Source organism: Corvus hawaiiensis, chromosome 13 (assembly GCF_020740725.1).
Source record: "Corvus hawaiiensis isolate bCorHaw1 chromosome 13, bCorHaw1.pri.cur, whole genome shotgun sequence".
In the NCBI taxonomy this organism is placed as follows: Eukaryota; Metazoa; Chordata; class Aves; order Passeriformes; family Corvidae; genus Corvus; species Corvus hawaiiensis.
The window spans coordinates 15,457,811-15,475,792 of NC_063225.1; the positions used below are offsets into that span (position 1 = coordinate 15,457,811).

The 17,982-nt window shown below is 38.6% G+C and overlaps 1 protein-coding gene across 10 annotated transcripts in view; it reads right to left on the reverse strand.

Moving 5' to 3' along the window:
• Positions 1 to 17,982, reverse strand: part of TRPM1 (transient receptor potential cation channel subfamily M member 1) — a 91,458-nt gene that overhangs the window by 24,845 nt on the left and 48,631 nt on the right. For 6 of the 10 annotated variants that reach the window (XM_048317655.1, XM_048317656.1, XM_048317651.1 and 3 more), the window contains 13 exons: positions 14,246 to 14,325; positions 13,313 to 13,508; positions 12,839 to 13,052; positions 11,999 to 12,123; positions 11,147 to 11,318; positions 8,548 to 8,722; positions 6,914 to 7,037; positions 5,065 to 5,137; positions 4,135 to 4,235; positions 2,436 to 2,609; positions 1,635 to 1,769; positions 1,301 to 1,351; positions 465 to 500 (listed from right to left, as the gene is read on the reverse strand). In XM_048317655.1, coding sequence (XP_048173612.1) covers positions 465 to 500; positions 1,301 to 1,351; positions 1,635 to 1,769; positions 2,436 to 2,609; positions 4,135 to 4,235; positions 5,065 to 5,137; positions 6,914 to 7,037; positions 8,548 to 8,722; positions 11,147 to 11,318; positions 11,999 to 12,123; positions 12,839 to 13,052; positions 13,313 to 13,508; positions 14,246 to 14,325 — 1,656 coding nt within the window. The remainder of the gene's footprint in view (positions 1 to 464; positions 501 to 1,300; positions 1,352 to 1,634; positions 1,770 to 2,435; positions 2,610 to 4,134; positions 4,236 to 5,064; positions 5,138 to 6,913; positions 7,038 to 8,547; positions 8,723 to 11,146; positions 11,319 to 11,998; positions 12,124 to 12,838; positions 13,053 to 13,312; positions 13,509 to 14,245; positions 14,326 to 17,982) is intronic. The other 4 variants (XM_048317654.1, XM_048317652.1, XM_048317653.1 and 1 more) reach the window with 1 other exon arrangement.

Here is a 17,982-nt window from a genome sequence, read left to right on the forward strand (position 1 = left end):
TTTTGGTTTTATTGTTAGCAGAACTCATAATTGTGAACAAATTTTCATTTGATTCACTCATATATCACTGTCCATGTAAGTTTACTTTGTTTACAAGGGTTATATTCACGAAATTAAGAAACTTTGTACCAATTATCATTAATCCTGTATAAAAGCATGACAATTTCATGGTGAATATCCTGACATTTATACTTCACATACTTTTTAATGGAAACTAACGTTTCATCATATTATCTACAGTTGAGACTACAATGCAGACCATGATTAATGTGCAGTCCAGAATCAAAGCAAAAGGCAGATTCTAATTTTGGCAGTTACAGCTAAAGCTGGATAATTGTATTGATGCCACTGGAAAAAAACCAGTGCTTCATTGTACAAGCTACATCCTACAGCAATGACTGATTCTACAGCACCACTGAGCAGCTGCTATGATGAAACAATTACATCCTAAGGAAGCACATCACCTCCAAGTTAACCCAACTGAGTCCCCGGGATTGCTGCTGAGGGAGGGAGCATGAAAATACAATGAAAAAGAGGAGAGACAGACAGCAGAATGCAGAGGAACATTAGTAACACTCAAAGTGACAACACGGAATGAGAAAAGTGTTAAACAATGAAGCAGATGAATATGAATTATACATTAACACAGTACTGCATAATTCTCACATCTGAACCTCCCAGGAATAATTGGGAGTTTTCCTTGCAGAGACAAATACAGGCGACTTCATGTAGCTGAATTTTACTGAATAAAACCTTCAAAACCTCAAAGGAAGAGAATACGACAAATCTCACAATGACCCTCCCTATTCACATATAAAGAACAAATTTTCATGTAATGGAAACAAATGAGTAACAAACTTAGGACAGAAGAGATTTTCTCTCAGGTAGAAGTCAGACTGGTGGGAGAAAAGTAACTAGAAAACACACAAGGAAACAAACAAAAGGGAACAAATTTTGCATTCATGGGTGAAGCTTCCAGTTAACCTAGCAGGCCTTCCCTTTCACTCCTCCTCTGTAATGCTGCATTGGGAGCTTCTTGTAGAGAAGAAGCATCAACCTAAATCTCAAATGCCATATTACACTATAGGAGCTTAATTTAGTTAACACCTTAGTTTTTAAATTACTAGCACTGCCATACTTGATTTAGGACTGATGTCACTGTTTGCCACAGGAAGACATTTAACTTTGCTTTTCTTAACAGCTGCCATCTACTTTCAAATGCCTGCTCCCCCCATGCTATGCTTGCTTTTACTGTTGATTTACATGGCTAATGCAATCACAGAAATATAACACTGCTTACCTTTTTCACATCTCTGACTAGCAAATGCAGCGTATTTGGCGGACCCAGCCTCTGAAACAAAAATAATTCATGATCCATTAGAGCTTCAATTCTTCAGATTTTTGCAAACATGAACGTAATTAGTGATCTGGCACCTTAAGCAGAACTTTAAACAACAACCATGTGCCATCACACCACAGAGGGGTGAAAAGAAGGAACTGCGTTACAGTGAGGAATACCTTTCTAGCAAGGGCTGTGTAATACCCTTTTTATAAACCTTTCTGTGGTGATTCAAGGCACATACAATACAGTGGCAAAGACACCACAGGGCATTTTAGTATTCCTGCTCACTCACAGTATTATAAAGTTCCTCCAGGCGAGGAATAGTCAGGAAGTGCTGCATGTTCACTCCGTTCTCAATAAGCAGTTTCACAAAGTCCACTCGATCGAGGACCAGTGCATCCAGCATAGCCTGCTCCAGGGAATTCACCTGAATAGCAGAATGAAGAATGTTAGACCACATGAGTACAAACGAGTTGGTTGGGTAACAACCACATCCATTTTCACTACTTAGAATATGGACTGAGTTCCCAAATATGTTGATTAGTCTGCAGGTAAAAAGGAATTTAGAAAGTAACATTTTACCCATATGCAAGTGAATAGAGATAGCAGAGTTTTCCAAACCTTCAGCAATATAACTGCAGCTTTCAGTCTTTCAACATGTGGCTTTCAACCATTTTGTTCAGTATTTTTAACTAAACCAGGCATACCATGCTTGACACATTATGTTAAAAAAGGGATTTACTTGCTCAAAAGTAAATAGGAACAAGTGATAGGAACAAGTTAAACTAACACATACACAGAAGGATGATGTTCACTGGTGTTCTTATTTCCTTGTGACAACTGCAGGGAAGAAGATGCTGCACCTCAGTACTAACTTGTACTGTTGAGGTATGGCTGCATGTGGTGCATGTGGGATGAGAGAGGGATTCTTGGCTCAAATACTGAACAGTATTTCTGCAGAATCTACTGCTGATCTTGTGGAAATGTGCAAATGAGTGTTCTACAGAACGAAAGTGTGTATTTTCCTTCTCTCTTTGTATCTCGGAATGAAAAAAAATCTTCAACAGTTTTAATACAAATACTTTCATCTCACCCAGTTCAGGAGTTCAAGTTTTCTTGGGTCTATTTCTTCTTCTGGTTCTTCTTTTGCTTTTCCTCCCTTTTTCTTCCCTTTTCCTTTTCCTCTGCCTGCTTTAGTCTGAGGTACTGGAGATTTCTTCTCCTTCTCAGGAGCTGTACCATCAGGAGCTGTAAGGCTTCCTAAAGGCTGTATTTATAATGCATTAAAGTATTAGAAATCTAATTGATCGTACAGTAACTATTTAATTGCGTACACTCCTACCAAGCTCACCGGCCAGTCACCACTTCTCACATTGAGTCAACTAAAAATGATAATTTATCTAAGTTTAATGGCCTTTTTGCATAGTCACAACTTGACCCTTTTATAAAAGCTCTTAAGTCTAACTTAGTAACACTGAAAGTCAAAGCATTGAAGGAGATTGACTGGGGAGGATTTCTCTCAAAAAATAAAATCAGTGTGAGAGGATTGGGACACTTCAGTTCCTTTGCTTTCTCTGAAAGCAGTAGTTGTCAAAATAAATAGCAACAAGAGGTGGACAGAAAGAATTTAACAAGAATGCTGCATGATGCCAAATAGCATCCATACTACAGAGCAGAGAGGAGAGGATGGAGAGCCACTCACTCGTTCATTTCTGTTCTGCAGACAGTATTTCTGTTTATACCTCTGGAGACACTTTTAGTCTTCACCAAAAGTCCTTCCCCTTTCCAACCTATCTTCCCAGGGCAGAGGCACACATTCACCACACTACTTGTCGATGATTTGGAGGCTTAACTTGCTCCAGATGATGCTTAGGTTACATAAACTCCACAGACAAGAAAACTGAATTACAACTACCCGTGCTCTGCACCGACAGCTATGGGACCAAGCCTTTAACAAGGCTTCTTTCCTGGGGTTTTAATAGTCTTAAAAAACTCTCCTCTGCCCAGCTACCACAAATCCATTCAAAAGCCTGGACAAAACTGCAACTGCCAAGTGGCAGCACAGGCTAGTCTGAAAGCAATCTCTATGAACCTGGAATGACAGTGAATCCCAATCGGCTGGTACTGCTTCCACAAACTGCTGCACAGTAGAAGTATGAAACAGGCCAAAGCAGTAACATGCTTCAGCTCTTGGTGGAACCTCTGAATCTAACCACAGTAATATGGAGATTGGGACACTCCATCCAATTAAACATTTGGTAGTAGTTATACTTCATAATCTTTAGGATTATTAAATCCTCTCTGTAAGAGCATTTTCATGAACCTTGGATATTGAAATATCATCACATTACTAGAAGCGAAGGAATAAAACTGCATATGCAGCAACATTTTAAAAAAATTGATTATACAGGCTTTCAAATGAAATAAATCTATCCATTATGCACAGCATGCACATGAATAGTATTCCTTTGTCATTTTATTGCATGGTTTCAAGAAAGATGACTAAGCAAAAAACCCACTGCAATTCTTTCCCTCATTCTTAAAGCCCCTTTCAGGCTGCTCTCCTCATGACACTTTACAGTAATTCAGCATCAGATAGCTCACACTGTAAAGCAAAAAACATCAATACAGTGAGACATGAAAGTGGCTTAAATAGAGGATTTTAGTTACGCAGATGAATTGCAGTGTTTCACCATTGCTGCCAGTGCAGCATCAAAATCCAAGGTGTAAATATTACATGACTTAATTTGAAGTACTGACAAACAAAAAGGGCACAGAAAACTTTGTCTTACTGGCCAGTGGTGTCCAAAGACAAAGATCTGGCTCCGTGCAATGTCTACACGATTCCAGGCCAAAGCCAGGCTGAGTTGGTCTGGAGCAGATGCATTGGTACCTAAAGAGAAACACACAGATGTTTCATATTTCACACATGATGAAACAAGACTGGATAACCTTCTGCAGTAACTAGAAAACAGCAAGCCTGGCTCTACATCATACTACCATCAATAATTCTGCCACAAGGCAGTGGATTCATCAAATCAATTTACAGCATCTTCCATTTAACCCATAATCCTAATTTCCAAGGGATTCATGAGATTATCTCCCCCTTTTTTTTTAAAGCTTCCACATAGACTTTTATTCTGATGCTAAAGACAGACATTTAACTCTCCTAAAAGACCCCTCTCAGCTCTTCTGGCTGATACTGTGGATAAGAGTGTAAAAATTCTTCTCTTTATTCCTTAGCTTTGGGGACTCCAGTGATCCCATACTGAGCAAGTATCAACTACTATATAACTTCAGACAGAAAACAGTTGTTTCAGCAAACATAACAAACCTCAAATAAATATGGAGCCTATCCTATTGCTCTAAGGTTCAAACGGAACAATCTGAGATCTGGAAAAATCCAGGTAGCCTTTTATCTTCCCACTTTTTTTTCCCTAACTTTATTAATGTATGCTAGAACTGCAATAGAATGAGCTAAAATATCAGCAGTACAGTTCTTGCAGCACTCTCATCCCAGGCTTTCAGGGGAGGAAAGCCACACAAAACTTTCAATCTAGATTTTATGCTTCAAACTAATCTGAATTTGAACCAAACACGTTCAGGTACTTGTCAGAATCCAAGTAAAGAAATCCAAGACTTAAACATGAAGAGTGAACCTCAGAGTATAGGAATGTCTTCTTGGGATCCTTTTGTGCATCCTAAGTGCTTGGAAAACCCACCTTTGAGGAGAGCAGTTAGGATGGACATCTCAATGTCGTGCTGCCCTTCGGAGCCCATGCGGAACACGGTGATCTAAAGGGCAGCACAAAACCAAACACACAAAATTACAACACAGGAAGGAGAGAGACTAAACATGTGGATAGAAAATAGAGCAGAATGGTGCACCCTTATTATTTCCTACAACTTAAGATTTTTCAAAAAGTACAGTTCCACTAAATTTTTCTTTGAAATTTAATTTTTGCTAAAGTGTTTAATGAAATTCTTTCAATTATGTTATCCTAAAATATCCCTGCATTAGTAAACATGACAAACTTGATGAAAATCTTCACCAAACCTGTGAATTTTAAAAAGTGGTGATGCAAAAAAAAAGTGGAATTTTAAAAACTGCCATGCAAAACTGATTGTTTTCTGATGGTTCTATTACTTTCCAGTAGTAATGGAAATGGAACTGCTAGTTACCCAAGATAATTATCATAGCCTCCTTTTATTGATGGTAACACTCAAACATTTTTTAGTTGCAGGATGTGTTACATATGACAATCAAAAAACCAGAACCAAATAAAGAAAAGCAATTATTTATAGTCCCATTTGCTTCGTTCAGTCCATTACAATTCAATGATTTTTAAAATAGTGATTAATGTAAATCTTAGCCATTTAACTACATATTAGAAGATTAATAATTTAGAAGCATAATAACCAAATGTTAACAAAGTTAATACCGAATGCAGACCAAAAAACCCCAAATGTTTCATTTTCCAGAAGTAACCATTCACATTAATTACTGAGAATAGCAATTTTCTCAACAGTTAGAATATATTTTGCATAAATGCAAAGCTACATGACATTAGAAAAACTATAGAAAAAACATTACTAATTAACAAGAACAGACAAAACTATCAACAGAAAACCATAACCATAAATCTGCTTAGGCTGCACAGCCAGTGTCTAAATTTTGCTGAGTAAACCAGGCCTGCTCTGATGCACATTTTAAATTCAAGACAGTCTGACTAAGGCAGCTGTGAGCTCTCTTCTCTCAATCAATTTTTCTAGGAAGGCTGACTCTCTTTCAGTCAGCTTATCAGAGTCATGTTTATTACCAACCTTACTTCTAATGAAGTTGTATGTATGGAACTCACGTTGGCTTCATATTTATAAAAATTCACTGAAACAATTAGTCAAACACTCAAGGATTCATTTTGCCTGCAAAGGCACAGTGAACACAATTTCAATACACTGCTTCCAGATGACAGATGTGAATATCAAAGACTTTTTTTTCCTGAGCACACTTTTCTCTGCAGCTGGGATATGGGAGACAGGCAGGAACCTAAGCGAGTGGTACAGCACACAGAGCAGACCTGCAGCAAACCAGGAGCAAGAAAGGGTGGGATCTTCAGGAACACAATGTTTCAGTTGCTTTTGAAAGGCCTGAAAAGTCCCTTTTCCCGGAAGGAAAGGCTGTTAAAGAGTAACTATGTCAGAAAACCAAAACTGTGTTGACGCACTCTGAATGCTGCTTGCTCCTACGAACCTTTTCTTCAATTATCTTTACTTTCTGCAGCTGATCTTGGGTTTAGTGCATTTATCTCAGTGTCTTCGTCTGCCTTGCTGAAGTCTGTGGAAAAAGATTCCTCTCATTTTACACAGGAGAAGAATCTGAAATTTGGTTTTGAGGCTCTCCAGAAGATGGAATCCCTTCTTGGCCTATGCTTATGAATGAATGTGTACATTTAATGGACCTACATGGAAAAAAAAAGTTTAAACCATAACCCTGTGAAAACTGCACTTGAAAGTACTCTGTGAAGTTTGGTTATAGAAATTACTTTTGTGAACTACTTTTAGGAAACTTACAAGTTCTTTTTTTTTCATGCACTCCATAAGAATGACGAACAGCTGATGAGCTTGATTCCTGTTGTAGTTAAAGGTTTTCTGGATGGTAACTAGAAGCTGGTCCCTAAGAGATTCATTTATTATCCTGAATGAAAAATGAGACATAAAAGAAGACATTGCCAGAATGAATAAATATTCAGAAGGCCTGCTGTTTAAGAAACAATAATATACAGGTATTCCTCTTATATATCATAGATACAGTTCTGTTAACAAGTTCAGTCTTCAGGATTTTATCACTAGGCCTTACAGGACCCCTACCTTTGCTTCTAAATGTTCCAAGTCCCTTTGCATATAGCTAAAAACCCAAAAATACTTCACATTTCTGATATATCACCTTGGTTATTGTCTCAAACAGAGGACTAAACTTGCTAGTGCATCTGAAACCTCATAACACCCAACTGAGAAACAAATGAACAATCCAAAAGATAATTAAAGAAATTAGATTGAAAACATCCTAGAAAGGTCAGAAATGCTTGATCTCCCAAAGCAGTATGAAACAGCCCTTCCATTTCCTAATAAAACACACGCATTTTCAGATTATGGCAAACATTACTAGCAGGTCTGTGAGAGATGCAGTAGAATTCAAAGTTCACTGTGAGAAAATGATTGGACTGACAAAAATTCTCATTATAGACCTGCCTTACTAGATGAACACATTTATCTTAACATAATTATTGGAGAAGAATTTTGGACACTGCATCATATGCACTGGGAGGGAAAGTCATGCAGTGAGCACATCTCAGACAGACTAATCCTGATAAGCTCTTTCAATTGCCTATGAGCTGATAGGAAGAATGAATAAGAAAGACAAAAAAAAAAAGAGCAAAGTTTGATCTAAACTAAGGAACCTTGTTAGACAGAAAGGAAAAGAAAGTTGCTGAATCATAAATACTGTTGGTGCAATTGAATATGTGCTATGTCTAAACACCAACAAAATCCAGCATAAGAGCTGCTCTCCTAATTCAGCAAGTAACATCCACACTGCTTGCAACACTACTTGTCTGCTTAGTATTTAATCCAAGCTAAGCTTCAACTTCAGTCAAGTAAACAGGCTCTATCTTCAGCACAAGACAGGTATGCCATACCCTAATTAGGACAATATACTAGGTGGTTGCCTGTAAGGCAAAAGCAAAACAATGAAGGAAGCCCAACATTTCCTCAGCTGGTCTGGCACTCTGGGACAATGAAGTTCATTCACACAACACAGCAGAATCAGGCAGCACAGATTTTGCAAATCCATGCACTAATTAACCTCAGCCTTGGCCTGAGGAAAAGAGTTACTCCTGGGAACTTGTCCTTGCTTCTACCATGCCCAACCCCACACCAAGTATAGTGCAGCAAACCCTGATGGAGCTTGTACAACAGTGTGCTGACTGAGAAGGAAGCTCATTTCGAAGGACCATCCCATGCATTCAAAGTGGCAACAACTTCTATTCATTAACTCCAGGGCTGATATCAAACAGGCAACAAAAGCTGACTGACAGCAGAATGCCTCTGTTAGCAGCATTTTGTCCTTGACGGTTTTTTTAAATGAAGCTGTATGAAAGCAAAGCATATATTCCTACACAGCTTTGGTGATGATCTTGAAACCTTACCCTCCTTCTTCTGAATACTTGTGTGCAAATGACAGAATGTCAGATGCTCGCCCGCTGCCATCACAGATCACAACTGGGAGAGGGGGTTCTTCCTGCAGACACTCCAAGACAATGGAGATCACATTGGGACCTCCTTCCACTATGAGCCCAACTACAGGAACACCTTGCCCCAGTCCTGCAAAAAACAGAAGGACAGAAACAAGGAAAAAAAGAAGCGTCATTCAAATATAGCTTAAGAAATTGAAATAAGTGGATGTGATTTCTGTGTCAGAGCATCACTTCAAACCAGAGCCCTCATGAAAAATGATGGCCATTTCAAGGCCAATGTGAGGAAAAACATCCATAAGCTGTTTCATGGCCCCAAAAGGAAAAGAGTAAGATGTCTCTCTGCCCTTGCTTTTACATCAGCTCCACACTGATAACTCATCCACTCAGTGTTGGTGGATGCTTGTAATTTCTCTTGACAGACACCAGGTACAGATAAAGCAGCTAACATGGCTGTCCTGTTGCTTCATCAGCTTCACTGTTACTCAGATGGCTCCCAGCTACTGCCTTTGATGCTTTACCTCTTCATGGGTTACCTATGGGAAGTCTTCAATAAGGTGACATACCTATGCTTATTCCTAAGATAAAAAATGGAATTAGCGTTTTTATCATGAGGCTGAAATGGTTGGCCGATGGAAGAGACGACAGCTGAGCATCCCTTTGCTGTCCCTGCCTCACTGTGATCTCCAGGCATAGGATGACAAAGGGAAGCCCACAGGTCACATGGTCTCAGTAGCCTTGGTCACAAGAAACTTGGGGAAATGAAGGACAAAACATTACCTGAATGCTGACTAATTCCACTATCATAAGCATTTGAATTCAGTTCTTAATCTGTGAAATGACCAGCACTTTATAAAGATGCACTTTTTTTGCTTGGCTGAGAACACGTTCATATTTTCAACCTTGATTCCTCTCTGAAGAACAGGAACACCATGCACAGTAACAGTAGAAGCTTCCTGATTTCCTCCTGCCAGTACACCCCGGCTCTGATAAGGAGGAGTCACAGAGCATGGGCCGGCCTGTGTGTCCATGAAATCTTTAGTGATTCCTCCTGAGATTTCCAGCAGAGGTGCCTGTGCTTGGAGTGATTAAAAAGAAACAAAACAACTCCCTGTATGTTGTTACTAGCAGGTGTGCTGCAGCCCTTCACACAACAGGTTTCTCTGTGTATTTCCAACTTTGCCCTTCTCATGACAACATCAAACACTACCTAAATTGGAGTCAATATCCCCAAGCCCCAGTGGTATTACAAGAAATGACAGAGAACAACTTGTCTCTGGGCCCTGAATTCCTGATCTTCCAAGCCAATGCTCCCTTTTACAGCCTCACAGCTCTGCCAGCACTTCTGCAGAAGACAAAGATGACAAAAGCAGGCTAAGGTGAGCTGTTTCCGTCTGTGGGCAGCAGTACCTGGCACTGCCTCTGTGCTCAAAGGCAAGGGGCAGCATTTTCCTGAACTATTTCTTAGGCTCACCATTGGCAGAGGGAAGTACTTAGAGACTTCCCAGAACATTTGGATAACCCATGGCTGATTTCTAATTGTGCCTTTTAGCTTTACCTGGCACTCTTGATATTTCTGCTCTACGCGTAAGAGCACTGAGACCCTATTAGAAACTTTTGTGGAGTTCAACGCAATTGCCATTCTGGATGTTTGTTTTCTCTTATTTTCACAGGCCTACACAGTTTACAGAGGCACCTGTAAGAGGTAAGAAAGGCAACTGGTAGAACTGATGTCAATTCTCCAGTATCTCTTAACTGAAGTGTGAATTCAAAGAATATTAACATTTTTTGGGACCATTTTTAATGAGGGTTGTGAGGATATTTTAAAATAATTTGTATTTTTTTATTTCACCTTTTAAAATTTTTTTTTGCACGTCAATGAAAATATGTCTTTTAAAAGAATTTTTTTCTAAGTAACAATGTTTGAGAAAATTATTTTAGTGAGGCCATAATAACCATAAGCATTTTTAAAACTGGGCAAAACTCTAAATATGAAAGCATTAAGGTGAAATTGTCTTGATTGTCACTAAAAATCAAAATGCCTGAAAAGTTTGTCAGGAAGATCAAAGAATTTTGAGTGTGATATTTCAAATGAAACAAATCCATATACAAAAGAGAAAATAAAATGCTCATGTGAACATTCAGAATCAGAAATCACTGGGCTGCATAGGATTCCTGTAAACAGGAACTGTAAAAAATCCCCTCATTCTGTGTATTTACTGATGCTTATGAATTCTAGCCTAGAAGTGCAAAAATTCTTTGCGTTTCCCTCAGATTCTCACTGCTTTGAAGCTTCTCCTCACTACTATTTGTCAACTTTTCTTCATCCCTTTATGCAATTCTTACTCCATGCTTTTTCTGCCCTGTTCGATGTGGGCTCTTTCACCACTTATCAGACAGCTCATGTTCTAGTTCAGTCACACAGTCCTGATCACATTTCCACTGGAAAGAGCTGGAAGAAGCCTTTAATTTCCATACTTTTAAGTATTTCAAGCCCTCCTTCCCTCCATTCCTTGAAGATGTTATGTTTACAATTTGCCCCACTCGTACTTACGTGTGTTAATTTTCTGGAGGGAAATGTGTTTTTCCAACTGACGCCGTAACTTTACTTCAGCTCCATATTTACCTAATGTGCCGTTGTCCGCCAGGATGAAGTGGGTGTGGGAACTGTTGAGCACGGAGAGCTTACTTAGAGGGTTTGACATTGTTTGGTAAACTCGTGTTACCTGTGTGTCAAGAGGAGAGATGCATCTGGATTAGAACTAAGAATCAAATGGGAAAATGCTGCACACCACCCAACAGAGGCACACTCAGAGTCTTCTGAGGAAGCAACCCAAGCAAACCTTTATAACCAAAACCAGAGAACTAGAAACAGAGCTTGCTTTTACATTCCAAATCTGAACTCCTGACAGCACTGTTTTCTTTGGAGGATGACAGTCACACTGTGCACTCCCCTGCATGTTCCCCTAAGCTCATTAATGTGCTCTCCTTGTTCATACACTGTGTTGTTACATAATCCTCTTAGTGCATTAGAAAATACATTCTCATTTGGAGTTCCTAGTAATTCATATGCCACTCCAGAGTACCCATCTATAATAAATGCCAGCCTTGCACACATAAAGGCCCTTATGTGATTTATAGAAGTCTCAATGTGCCACACTGAAGTTACTACACAAAACTGTCACCACAGAGAGGTCTTTACTAACGAAAGCAATGGAAACCTCATTAGCTCCATATTTACTTTGAGGTCATAAAAGACAATCTGAGAAATATACTCAAACAACAGCTTTTTTCAAGAAATTGTTAAATTTCACCTTCTAGGCATGCTTTAGAGATGGAAAAAAAATAATACTTCAGAAATATTAACAGTGTATTTTGTTACACAGCTGTTTCCTTAAACACTTACATCTTTTCCTATTAGATCTTCCTTGTTTTCTACAATGCCCCACGGTGCAATTCCTATGGCACATATTCGTCCTCTGGATTTGGAAGAATGATCTTTCAGGGCATCTCCCACATGACGAATGACACCTATAGTTACAATTAATTTAATTCATTTTTGGCACTTTAGATTGATCACTAAACAACAGAATTTTCTTCTTGCCTCTCACAGAGATACTGGGCTGCTTTCACTACTAAACTGGTATCTCTACAGTAGAACATGCAATGCAGACAAAACCATGGTTTTATTTTGTAATGGTTGTGAGTAAATCCTATTACCTTCTCACGACATTGTGCTGAATTCAGTGAAGTCTGTGAAAGACTTACCCAGTTACTAACTTGCCACAGTGTAATGTGTACCCTTGTCCATCTCGACGTATGTTGTTCAGTGGACACAAACCATGACACCAGGAAATACACTTTCAGTAATAGAAAGATCTTTGTACAAAAAAACCCCACAAGAAGCTAAAGCTTGGCAAATATGGAGTTGGAAACTTCTTAATTACAAGGATAACCAAGCACTAAAAAAAGTGTTTTAGAACTAGTGGTAGATTCCTTGCTACTGAAAGCAAGGCTGAAATTTGTTTTCAGGGGAAACACCAAGTAATGCAAATCAATACTGACCCAGGAAAATCTTATGGTCTGGGCTGGGTAGGAGATTAACACAAATGATTACAGTGCTCCTTTTTTGGTCTAGTGGGTAATGACTCATTCATGTAGACTTAAGTCCTCTGCCTGTGGGAAAGATTAGTGAATGAACATCACTGAATTCTTAAGTAAACTAAAAGTGATGGCAATTGCTTACCTGTACTAACACCACCAGTGAAAATCCAAGCTCCTGTGGTCATGGCAGCCTTTATCAGACCTTTTCCAAACACTTGCTTTAATTTAGGCTGCATTTCAAAGTTCTGGAGGCCTCCATGGACAGAGATTAAGAGTTTGGGCAGTTCCAGTTGCCAGTCTTTCACCATGAGATGCAGCAGAGAATCTGGTTTAGTGTCATATGATACACGGATGTACTGCAAAGAGCAATGTGTAATGTTACCATTCAACCTGCTCTGTAAATTGTCTGAGCAAAGAATGGTTATTGTTTGCCTTTCATTCTGAAGAGAGAGTTCTACCACTTTCAAACAAATCTACGTTTGGATTTCTTCAGAAGAGAGGAAAAACAGAATTTTTGCAATAGTTTGAATTGCTATTACTTTTACTGCTAAGATAAGAGTCTGTTGAGCTAACACACCAGATGAACAAATACCTTAGAGTACCCTATGCCCCTTACCATGGCCTTATTTGAATGTCCTCCTCCCTGGAATTCCAGGTTTCCATAGGCATCAGTTGGGTATGCTTGGGTGTGTTTACTAACAGACCATTTCTCTGGCTGAGCTTCCACTTGCTTTGTTTCTTCTCCATTTTTATTAGCTGTTATACTTGGAGGAGGTGGAATATGTTGGTTAATGAGCTGGCCACAGCAGCACCTGTAAGTTAAAATTTGAAGTGACTTTGATAACAGTATCTTCAATAAAAAAAAGATAAATCAGAAATTAGGTTTTCAACTGCCCACACCTTGCTGTACATGAATCATAGACACACCTCTCACATATGCATATATGTCAGAATTAACAGCCCTTAGGTGTTTCTTAACACACAAAGATAAAAAAAACCACTTCACTTGTATTATGCACTGGAAAGCTGTTCTAGGTAAAAGCACAGGCAAGGAGGAAGAACGTAGAACAGGAGCACTGACCACCTGTTTCTTACTTAAAAGTGACAGGTTGTATGCGACATTAACTGCTCTGTTATCCACACAAGCTGGACCACAATATGCAGCTAGCCCATGGAGTTATATATTAATATTTGGACTAAGAAATCAAATCCCCCTATCTGCTATTGTTATTGGTAGTATCATACCAACTGTGAAGGATGGCGCCACTTCATTGCACCCTTGCATTCAGAATTCAGTAGGAATTTATTACAGTTTGCAAAGCTAGGAACTAACAACTCACTGCCTCTCGGCTCTCAGCCTTCTCATCTCTGTGTGACCTGTCCCATGGCTCTGTGCAGATTTGAGTGCAAGCATGACCTGTGCTTTTGTTCCCCTGTCATCTGCCTTTAGGGGCAGTGACTAAACTGGGTTTCACACATCTAAACGCAAATCAAGTTCAGTTTCTCTGGTATTAAGCTTTTCTGTTGAAACAAAAATGTCAGATGTTACCTGGTAACATCTTTGTTGTTGGCAATTACATAGATGCATTCTCTTTTAGAAAAGGTCTTCTCTATCCAAGCCTTCTGGCCCTTAAAAGAGAGAAAAAGAAAAAAAAAGAAATGTACTGATACATTTCTGTGTGGCAGATACAGTAACATTCACCTTCTCTTTTCAGCTACTAAATTCATTCACATGACTTTTAAATACCAGATATATCTACTCATGAAATGATGTAAATTTTCTATGACTTGGATAAAATTCAAACCTCGAATGTGTGTAAAAGCCCTTATATAGAAAGATAATGGTTTTGAAGTTTCAAGGTCTACCAAAAAATGCACCTGCTCCTTTCCATGGCAGTAAACAGTAAAAGGACACAAACTAGTACAGAAAATCAGCATAAGTAGTGAAATAAATAGATAATAGTATTTACTCCAAATAACGCTTTAGTATTATTCTTTGTATGCAGAAAGTGCTCCCCAATAACTTTCCCTTCATAATTAACAATCCTCTCAAATAATTTTTTCCTGTTGTAAATCAAATTCCAGTCTTTCCTACTGCATCTTACTTTGAACGAGATGTGTCTCGGAAGGAGGCATTTTTAAACTGAAAGACCATGTGACAGAAAAAGCACAAACTCTTTGGGTATCTGTGAAACAGGAGGAAGAAAATGACCTTCAAATTGTGTTGGCCTATTATACAGCTTGCAAACCAATTTTAACAAGTGAATTCAAAGGAGTCTTTTAATTTTAAAGAAATGAAAAATGTTAAAAACCACTCACAATTTGATGACACCGATACCTTTGCCTTGCTGATAAAAGTTGCCTCTTCTGAGTTTCAATTATGAAACAGTCTTTTCAAGTAGCAAGCAAATGTTGTACGTTTTGCTTTAGTTTCTGCTATGGAAGTGAAATTAAATTTTTGCAGACACAGAAGCTAAAAATGACACAAGAACTTTCAGGCTGACTTAAAAAAAGGGAAAGGGACTTCTCCTAGAGAAAGAACTAAAAACCTTGCTGATTTTGACCTAAGAAAGTCAACTGCAGGTGCCCATCAGCCTGTCTAGCAGCAGCTTAGAGACCGGCCAAGCTCCCTGTGTGCTGCACAGGCTACAGCATGATGAACAGAAGGTTTCATAGTTCATCTTTCTCATGTGAGGCAAGAGCTGTCTCTGAAGTTCCTTTGTTTGCTGACTTGTTAGTTCCTGTTTGGCTTCTTCATTTCCTCCCCTATGTCTAAAATAATAGAGGACTACTTGAAGTTCCGTCATTGCAAGTAACTGCAAGTAAGCTGCCAAACCAAGCTTCTACTGCATTAAAAAGGTGTCCATAAGCGCCCAGGTACGCAAACATTCACCTCCCTCAGGTGCCTCTGAACCAGTCTGGGCAATCAGTGTTCTGGGAGATCCTGCAGTTCTGCTCTCCACTCTCATCTCGATGATTTACCAAGGCAGAACCATCTCATGTCATTTTAGAAGGAGTTGTTCGGGATCTTGTACAGCACAACAGTGATGAAGAGCTAAGAACTCATAGACAAAACTTCAACTTTAGCTTACAACTTTACAGCTTTCTGAATGACAAGGCATGTATCTCAGGCTTTTAGCACAAAGAGCTTGATCATGTAGCAAAATATGAAGGAAAAAGCATTAAATTTAATATCGAAAGGGTGTGTCTTGGTCAGCTTTTCTGTCTTGACTCCACAGATTCCTTCTTCAAATGAAACTTAAAAGCCTTCTTCCAAAAATATTTGAAAGGTTCTTTTCATGAACCTTCTGGCAAGACTTTTACAAGATGACAAATTTTAGCAATAGTATTATTTGAAATGGAATGCCTTTGTTCTATAGCATCAGAGTCCAGTTCTAGAAAAGTCCAGAGAAAACATCCCGAACAGAGAGACCCATGAGGGTCTGTGGTATGTGAAGGTGGGTGATTAAATCAAAGAAATGCCATTTACCTGCTCAGAACAAGATTTTGCTAATTCACAGGTATTCAGGCAGTTCAAAATATTCAGAGACTCAAAACCAGTCCATTTGATTGGAATTAGAGTAGTTTTTCAAAATTAATCCAAAACCACACAGTGTACAAATTCATTGCTGTTTTACAACTATGTCCAGTGTTGTTACTTCTCAAATATATCCTATTAGTTTATGAACTTTAACATTATAAAAGGAGCTTAACAGGAACCTGTTTCAGAGCTTACATAATTTCTGTACTTTAAAATTATAAATTCAAATTTTTAATTAATTTAGGTTTTATTATTTTATATATTCTAAACATATTCACTTTTCCCCTCTGATTTAAACTTCCAACTGCTGTGCGGTCTCTGATAACTCCTTGACTAAGCGACACAAAAGCCCAAATCAATCCCACGGTGCAGGAAACACTCTTCAAAACAAAAACCGTAACAAATGCTGCACATTTAACTGTTCTGTAGGGAATACTGGAAAATGCAACCTAGAAACATCAAATCAATTTGGATTGTTACACCATGACAGTGAATACTGCTTTACCTTATTCCTTGCAGCTTACCAAAGCACAGAATTTCTTTTGCTGTTTTGACCAAGTAAAAATAGTTAATTAACTGCTGGGTTTAGTCACAGACTTAGTATCTGTGTTTGGAAGGAGGCTTTTGCATCTTGGTATCTAAAATGAGCTCTACAAACAGCTGAACTCTCAGCTGTCCAGTTGCTCTTAAAACTCCTCTCATAGGAGGTCTATTATCTACTGCTATGTTGGAAAAAACCTTCGATACTCACCCCTAGAACCCTGTTAGGAACCAGTCGCTGCAGGCACTACAGAGGGACAGCACATTATGCTCTACTGGCTTATTTTTCTGTGCTAATGAGAGGAAGGCAAAAGCAGGCACTACAGACTGGGGAAATAAAAACCTCAGCACATTTGGTCAGCCTTTGAAGTTTCACTGCTTTTGTCTGTTTAATCTGCTTAACCAAAGCTTCATTATAATCCAGTGCAAATACTTGAGCAGAAACATTAACTGTCAGAAAATGGGCACCTTCTCCCCTTACTTTTTACAGATTCTGTACATTTCTCTCTCTGGACTGAAATGCTCTTGGTCTTTCAAGGAAAGATGTAAGTACACATACTGTCTCTTGTGAGTTTGGAAAAAAAACCCCACTTTTTAGCAGCCTTGGAATGGATGAATTGTTAAAAGCCTATGATGTATCAGCTACAATTTTCAGACCAACAGCCAGTGGGTTTCTATACACAGTGTTTTCCATACACCTCTTAAGAAAATTTAGAAAAAGCAGATCCCAACTTGTAGATATTAGTGAAGTTCAAACTTGCTTGTTACTGCAAATCCTGAATGTATTAATTAGAACCTAGTTTTGATAAAAACATATTTCAGATGTTCAGTGGTATATTTGTTCTGCTCCATGTAAACTGGCAACAGGTCTCCTAGATTATGATAAAAACAAAACCAAACCACTGCTAATTCTTGTACTTCAGCCTAGAAATCAATATGTTGCTGAGAAACAGCATGAATTAATACTGGATTTATATTATTCCACTATATGGTTTTGCTAGTTGTCTTTAGCATTAAAAAAGTATCCTCCTGCAGAAATGACAGGAAATCAGTATATCTGGTTTGTAAATCACAGGGTAACAAAATCAAGACCCTAAACCACTAGTCACCTTGCTAATATAAGCACTAATAAACACAAGAACTAGTTCTACAAAGACCAATTGTCCTTTGACTATTGCAAATGAATGACACTATTTTCTGAGGAA